Genomic DNA, 8,552 nt, shown 5'->3' with positions numbered 1-8,552 from the left:
GTGGATAGAGGCGATGTAGCGGTTCTGAAGATCGCGTCAGAGGACAACCTTACTGACCCATTCACCAAGATATTTCCATTGAATGTATTTGATCGGCACTTAGATGGATTTGGGATTAGAGACATGACACACCTGCTTTAGGACAAGTGAGAAATTGTTGGGAATAGTGTCCTATAAGCATAAGATGTAATAGGATATTTGTTATTTAATTAATAAAAGAGTTTATTCGTCATTTTATGTGCATATATTTATGAATATCAAATGAAAATTTTGTGATTATTTATGTAACCTTAAACATAGTATATAAGTGTTATATACAGGAGGATAATATTTAAGGATAATAATCAAAAACATTGTTCATAATGAATTTAATTAAAGTTCGGAATCTTTAATTAAAACATTATTAATACATGTCATTCCCATTTAGAATGGAACGGTGCTATCCGCACTGTTAATATGGTGAGATACTGAATGAGTGTATTACACATAATAAGATTATGTGGAACATGGACACAGACACAATATGAATTTCTAATAATTTCCATTAAGCATAGAAATTCTAATTGAGTCTACCGATGGTCATATATAGAATGATCTTAATCCTGAGTTCTTAACAAACTCATATTTATGGATTTATGTCTTTTGATTTACTCGGTGCGGATTCCGAGACCCTGAATCCTATTCCTTGTATTTTGGAGACATGATGAAATAGGTAGCTGTGAATGTTATTATACGAGATGGAATCCATTCCTTCTTGAGAAAGAAGTAGATAAATAATTCTCTTGAGTGTTGATTCGGTACTTGGATTAGTAAAAGCGCTTTGGTTCATGAATGTGTTTTATGAATCACTATCCATTAGAGAATCAATGGTACTCAAGGATGCAGATATAATTAGAGAGGTTAACGGATTCTACCTGACCCTAATTATGAATTATTTATGGAGGATTGATCTATATGTAATGACTATATCAAATGGACACTTCGCAGTTTAGAAGTAATTAATGTCTATAATTTTGAGAGTTCAATTCCAAGTTTATAGTGTAGTAACTATTGGAATTAATAGAATTAATTAATTAATTAAAGTGTTTAATTAATTATTAATTTTATTGGAGCTCGGTATTATAGGTCCATTAGTCCTCGCGTCGTCCTTGCAATTCTACTAGACATAAGGGCAAAATGGGAATTTTAGAATTATGGAATTCTAAAATTAAATACTCAAAAAATAATTAATTGAGAATTAATTATTATTTAAATAATGTGATTATTTAAATTTGAATTTGAATTGTGAACATAATTTAAATTTATCCTTTTGAACTTATTTGATAAGTTGTTCAATTTAGAATTCAAATTAATTTAAGTTTGACTTAAATTCGAATTTGAATTTGAATTAAAATTGGACTACAGGATAAAGGATAAAGTCTCTTCCTTCCCTATCTGATTTGGCACCACACACAGGGTTAGAAAACCCTAGGGGTGGCCGGACACATTAGGGATAATTAGAGGAGATTTTGTTGTTCCAAATTCAAATAGGAGATAGAGATTTGATTCTGTTTTGAAGTTTGACTTCTACTCTTTAAATATGAGAATGATAAAAAATTGTGGACACAATTTTTGAAACAATTTTTCAGCCCTAATTGAGTGGTGGCCGAATTTTCTTAAAGGAAAAGAGAAGAAAAATTTTTTCTCCCAAAAATTCCACATCGTGCATGCGTTGGTGTTTGTGGAAATTCGAGTGTTATTGAAACCTGTTTTGTCTCACGTGTGCCCACACACACGTCTACGTGGAATCAAGGAATCGACGTGGAAGACTTTGGTTTTCTAAACACAAAGCTTAGAGCAAGGACTGTTCGTGGACAAAGAACTCAAGTTATCATCCGAGTCGGCGTCCAGGTATTTTTCCCTGATTGAGTTCTTGATATATATAAATTAATGTGATTAATTTATTCGTGCATAAATTAATATAATCTGTAGAGTATCTCAAAAGTTTTTCTGAAATTTTTATTATACACGATCCGTCTCCCCGCCACGCTTCCGCATCCGAATTCGATTCGGTTTCCAACAGTAGTATCAACGTTAAAAATTTGAGTAGTGCGATGCAAAACTGCTCCGAATCATATATCAGACTGTTAACAAGCCACGAAACATAATTCAGAACTATTCTCGATTTACGTGTATTTTTTATGAGAGAAAATATCAAACCATGATCTAAACCATGACACAAATCTACCAACCAAACGTACACTAAAAAATTAATCCAATAGTCAAAATAGAAGTACCTATAGATAGGATAAAGAGTTTTTTGCATGGAACGCCAACAACTTTTTGAGTTTGGTAGATTGAGATTGGTCCCTAAACTTTTTTTTTGGACAATTAGCTTCTGTAACTTTAAAATTGTTTGCAATTGTGGTCCAATTGAAAATACCGTTAGTTTTTTAAACCGTTTGGCCCATGTTCGACTCACATGACCCACTAATGAGGGTAATGAGCGTCTTTTCACTTCCACATTATATCCATTTTCAACGAACAACAAACCCAAATGAAGGAACTTTGAGATTTTAGGCTAGGGATTTTGGTTTGTTCAAAAATGAGTGTCAACAGCAGCAACTCCACCATATTTTCTCTACTCATAACCAAAAAGAGTAGAGAAAATAAAGCTATTTCAATTCTCCTTTTTTTTTGGGTTTCTAGTTGAAAATGGGCATCGAAAAAGACGCTAATTACCTTCGATAGTAGATCACGTGAGTCGCACATGAACCAAATAGTCTAAAAAACTAATGGCATTTTTAATTGGACCATAATTGTAAAAAAAATTTAAAGTTGTAAGAGTCAATTACCCATAAAATAAAAAAGTTTAGAGACGAATCTGTCAAATTCAAAAAATTGAGGGAGATTTCATGCAAAAAAGCCTGAGATAAAAATAGTGAGTTTCTACCGTAAGTTTTGACAGGAAAAAAATTTAATAAATTACAAAATATCCCTGGAACCCCTTTTGCGTATTTGGTTGAAGCACCAAAGCGTCGAAGGAGCGTGGAAAGTGCAGTTTATACAAAATAGACCATTACGTAGCAACATCAACGTGAGGAGTCATCAGTCGTATTCGCTAAATTCCTAAAACCGTGTGGTATGAGTCGTTTATGTATCTGGAAATAGCACATTTTTTTAAATAAACATAATAGTAACAAAACTAAAAAATAAAAAAGGATGTTTTTCATTTTTAAATTTATAAAAGTCCGTCTTCTCCGCTTCAATGAAACGCGTCAGCCGTCGCTCACGCTCACATATGAAAAGCTCCAATTGCATTTTTGCGCCGCAGAAAAATGATTTCAACTCTCCTTTGAGGCGCGTTTCTTTGACGCTCTTATTAAATTTTCAGGGATTTAAGTTGTGATTGAGGTGCTGTGTGGGCGTCCTCACTGCACTGTTGGTGGACTTTAGGGTTTGTTTTTTAAGTGAAAAATTTTAAAAAAAGTAATTCGAGTTTATATTTTTTTAAGTTTAAACTCGAGTTTAAATTCGAGTTTAAGACTAAAACTCGAGTTCAGAAACTCGAACTCAAATTAATGAACAGTATTTTTTCTATTCTTAAAAATACTATAACTTTTTTGTTTTAATTCTGATTGAGATGATTTTTTTTTCTATGCGTTGACAATGAAAAGACGAATAAAACCTGACCCATATACCCTATTAAAATTTTTCATCAGCATTAAATTTTTATTAAAATACTATCTAAATACAAATTCAAGTTTTGACTCACTCAAAGACAAACTCAAAAAGATTCTTATCTCAAACCATAACTCAAATGTATACAACCAAACAAAAACTCAAGTTATAAGTTCAACTCAAGTTATAACTCAAATTTAACTAAAGAATTATACTCAAGTTAAACTCCAAAAGAACAGACCCTTAGTTTCTCTTTTTACTTTTATTTATGTTTTCTTAATGGAGCTTTTCTTTTGTCTGAGAACATACCCAATGAGATAATGGTACAGCAATTTTTTTGTTGTTAAGCGAAATTACAAAACGTAGGTTCGTTTGGTGAGTGGGTTTAGATTGAACTTGGTGTGAGATTTTGTGGAGTTTGAATATAAATTCATACCTTAAGAATAGGGCCGGCAATTTCAGAAACGACACGATTAAACGATACGAAAATGACACGAAATAAATAAGTTTGGACCGCACGATTATTAATTTGGTCGTTAACGGGCTAACACGAATAACATGAAAATAAATGGACTGGATTCGTGCCAGCCTGTTTAACGCGCATAACCCGTTTAGTTATACGGGCCGACACTGTCCGGCCCGGCCTGACCTGTTGATTAAGCCTATATATATATATATATATTAGACAAAACCCTACTTCTGACTCAGTCTCTGAAAACTAATTTTGATTTTTAGAGCGTAGTTGGACATTCAACCTCAAGGCTCAAAGAAGACATTTTCCTAAATTTATTTTATGTTTTATGCACTTAAACATTCAAATGTTTGGTTATGTTTTCAAACTTATTTAAATGTACTTGGTTATGTTTTCAAACTTCTTTGGATGTTTGATAATTGGTATGTTTTGAAACATATATACTTGATAATCTAGTAGTATCATATATATGAGTGTGTTTGATATTTAGACATTTTAATGTGTGTTGGCTATTATGCATGATTTTGTATTAAGTAGTCAATTAATATAGTTTTGAATACAATATAAAATTCTACTATTTTTGCTAGTTGGGTCATAAACGGGTCATAAACGTGTTTTTTTCGTGTTAGCCCGTCACGGTACGTTTAATAATTGTGTTTGCGTGCCGTATCGTATTAACCGTGTTATTAGCGTTTCGTGTTTAGGTTTCTGACACGTTTATATATCGTGTCGTGTTTGTGTTCACTATAATCGTGTCGTGTTGTAATCGTGCTGGCTCGAACATGACACGTAAACACGAATTGCTAGCCCTACTTAAGAACTCAAAGGCAACTTAGATTTTAAAATCCTTTTATTTTTTAAAAACCTCATAAATTAAACGTAAACTTTTTTTATTTTTTGTAAAACAAACGCGGGTTTATTGTTCAAATCCTTTGAATCCGAACTTAAGTTCAAACCCTTAGAACTTTCCAACCAAACAACCTTGTAATTATTGGCAGGATTTGGAACCAAAACCTTATGATTACATGAGGAAACAAAAAAAAAAAAAAAGAAACTCACAACTAGTTGGAGATCATTTATTTTTTTCTTAATAGAAATTTCACGGACGATATTTTGATCATTATTGGTGAAAAGGGTTCCTATATTTTGCGAACAAAACATAAGTTTCGAGTTATATTCATTTATGAGATCTATGGGTGGACAACATTCTTATTTTTTGAGAAGAAAAAAAAATCATTTTATTTAAAAGTCCCAACTCTTTTCTACATAAAATAAAATTGTTGTTCAACATGAAAGATTGTCATTGTTCAATTAACACGTCTTGTACTTGCCTACAGGGTCAAATACACTTTATTATTTGTTTGTTGATAATAATTACGAATGATTCTGAAATAAAAAAGAAATTACTATACACTAAATTGTGTTTCTCCTTCAATCTATAAAATATAAAACTACAACTCAAATAATTTTGTTTCTTTTAACTTTGCGTGAAAAATTCGAAAAATATGGGGCTGTCGGCAGCCCTTTTTTGAGTTAAAAATTTAAAAAAGTAACTCGAGTTACAATTTTATTTAAATTCATGTTCTTTTAAGTTTGAACTCGAATTTAAGACTAAAACTTGAATTCAACCTTCAACTCGAGTTCAGAAACTCGAACTCAAATTAATGAACAATATTTTTTCTATTCTTAAAAATGCTATAACTCCTTTGTTTTAATTCTGATTGAGATGATTTTTTTTATACGTTCACAACGAAAAGACGAATAAAACCCCACCCATATGCCCTATTAAAATTTTTCATAAGCATTGAGTTATTATTAAAATACTATCTAAATACAAATTCAAGTTTTAACTCACTCAAACACAAACTCAAAAAGATTATTATCACAAACCATAACTCAAATATACACAACTAAACACAAACTCAAATTACAACTTCAACTCAAGTTATAACTCAAACTCAATTTAAAATTTACACTCAAATCACCTAACTCAAAAACGTCAAAAGAACGGTCCCATGAATTTTAAAGTGAGTGTGGAATTACTGTTAAGCAAGTCAAAGAAAATTTTAATAAAAAGTGAAAAACTTCAAATACAAAAACAAACAATGGCTGGCAGGTTTCCAATTGACTTGTGGAGTTTCTAATAAAGCATGCTCACACTCGTATGCTACCACAATCTTCATCTCAGTTGAAAAACGAAAAGTCATTGTCAACCTCAACCCCTAAGCAAATATATTTATGCGCGTTAGGCTGTCAATCAACTTGGCAAGATCGGAATACAGGGGGGGCACGCGCGCGCACACGCACACCACCCACCTATATATATACACAAACTGAGTAAAGTTGGTTTCTTATCCTCTCTCTCTCTCTCTCTCTCACACACATTTCATTCCCTCTCTTTCTCTATCTTAATCCAAACTCTCAGAGGGCGTTTTCCCACGGATCGCTCGCTGCCCATTTTTAGATTTGCGGATATAAATTCGGTATTTCAACTTGGGTTATCGGGGAAATCCCTCCTTCTTCGCACGACTAGCGCAAATCAAAAATTCTGTTTTGGTGGAGGCAATTAGGATATGGGTCTCATTATGTCTAAAAATATTGCTAATTTCATTCTCTCTTCTTTCTACCACGAGAAACTCTGTGGGAAACTAATTCCCGTTCAAATCGAGAACATGGTCTCCATGGTTTCTCGCTCGGGAAGGCATTTGCAGCGCTATGACGAGGGTTGTCGCCAAGTCGTTGGGTATATTTCCTTTTTTTTTTTTGTTCTTTTTCTCTCTCTCCTTTTTTTTTTCCTTTTCAAAACTTCTTTTCTCTGACTATTTGAAGATTTTTTGTTTTAAATCTTCCGGGCTTTGTTAATTTTGAAGTGGGTATCTGTTAGATTATGATCTAATTTCAAATTTTGTTGAATTTTTCAACATGGTTTTTCTTTTGGGTAGGGAAAATAATTATAGTGATGTTTTACTCTTTTTTTTTTCAGTTTTAGACCAAAAAAAAAAAAGTTCTAACTGTGTGAATTATTGAAATTATGCAGATGCATACCGTACAGATACACCAAAACCGATGAATTTTCGTCGGTGGAGGAATTAGAAGTCCTTGTTATAAGTTCCCAAAAGGGGCAAGGAATGATGTTCCCAAAGGGAGGTTGGGAAGTTGATGAATCCATGGAAGATGCTGCTTTAAGAGAGACGCTAGAGGAAGCCGGTGTAAGAGGCATAGTTGAGGTTAGTTTAGTATATATTGCAAAATAACCATTTTCTTATTCTTCTTTAAAACTTTTTATCCAAATTAGTTTTTATTAGGCTATTTTTCTGAGTCGCTTGTCGGGTTTGTCTTATCTACTTTGCAGCGTAGGTTGGGTAAATGGCGTTACAAGAGCAAAAGAGGTGGCATACTTCATGAGGGTTACATGTTTCCTATGCGTGTTCAGGAGCAATTAGACTTATGGCCTGAAAAGGACTTAAGAAAACGCAGATGGGTATGTATATATGAAAACATTAAAATTTTGTTTTCCTGATTTGGCTGCAAACATGTTTACCATGTTGTTGGAGAATTCTTTGGTAGATTGAATACTTTAGTTTCAAAAACGTATTGTTTCAAAGCCTCTTTTTTTCTTTTTCATTTTTGGTTCTGTGTAAATATTGTATATTCTAAATGGCGGTTTGGTATTTTGTTTGCAGATGTCTGTTGCTCAAGCTAGAGAAGTATGTCAACATTTGTGGATGAAGGAAGCCTTAGATGAATTAGTTCGTAGACAAACGCAGCTTAAACAAAAGGAAGAGAAGGACGAAACAACAACATGTACATAAAAACGCTACTAAACGAAAGAAAAGCTTTCGGTTTTTTCGCTCTAAGGGGGCGACAAATTTGCGAAAGTAAATTGAGGGTCTTCGCGAGAACTCGAAACATAAGCGCCGGAGAGTCGAAGAGAAGATGGGGTTTTTTATGCCTTCACTAGCGTTGGTGGTTGCAACTCCATCTTCGGTTGTACAACTTGATTGGTGAAAACAGTTTAAGGTCTCGGAAGTAGAAACACCCTGCAGATGTACAAATTTTGATTCATTCTTTCTATTCAATTGATTGACTGTGATTCTTTTTTATGAATTTCTTTCTTTGTATTCTCTTTACAATTTCAAGCACGCCTTGCCTTGAGGAAGTTTGCTTAAAGAAATGCAGTTCCCAGCCAAGAAAAACGAGTGAAATAATGATAATAATTGGAATGAGCTTTCTACTAAACGTTAGATTTACTCAAAATCACGTTAAAATGAATAAAAAAAAAAACGGATTGCCGGCGGAAGTTGATATGAATTTTACAGTTTAAAAATATTTAGGTAGTTTTTCATATGGTGCCGTAGAATTCTCGTAATAAGAAATGCAGTTTCTCGTTAACCTTATCAACACATAACGGTATAAAAAA

At 33.0% G+C, this 8,552-nt stretch overlaps 1 protein-coding gene across 1 annotated transcript; it reads left to right on the top strand.

Moving 5' to 3' along the window:
- Window positions 1-6,475: 6,475 nt before the first annotated feature.
- LOC21402256 (nudix hydrolase 18, mitochondrial) lies at window positions 6,476-8,310 on the top strand. The gene is made up of 4 exons (XM_024162575.1): window positions 6,476-6,875; window positions 7,170-7,359; window positions 7,485-7,613; window positions 7,816-8,310. Exons 1-4 carry the CDS (start codon window positions 6,706-6,708, stop codon window positions 7,942-7,944), a joined length of 618 nt encoding a protein of 205 aa, XP_024018343.1. The 5' UTR covers window positions 6,476-6,705; the 3' UTR covers window positions 7,945-8,310.
- The last annotated feature ends 242 nt before the right edge of the window (window positions 8,311-8,552 follow it).

Source organism: Morus notabilis, unplaced genomic scaffold, assembly GCF_000414095.1.
Source record: "Morus notabilis unplaced genomic scaffold, ASM41409v2 Scaffold274, whole genome shotgun sequence".
Lineage (NCBI taxonomy): Eukaryota > Viridiplantae > Streptophyta > Magnoliopsida > Rosales > Moraceae > Morus > Morus notabilis.
The sequence above is the reverse complement of the archived record's forward strand: the minus strand, read 5'-3'. Positions and strand labels throughout refer to the sequence as shown.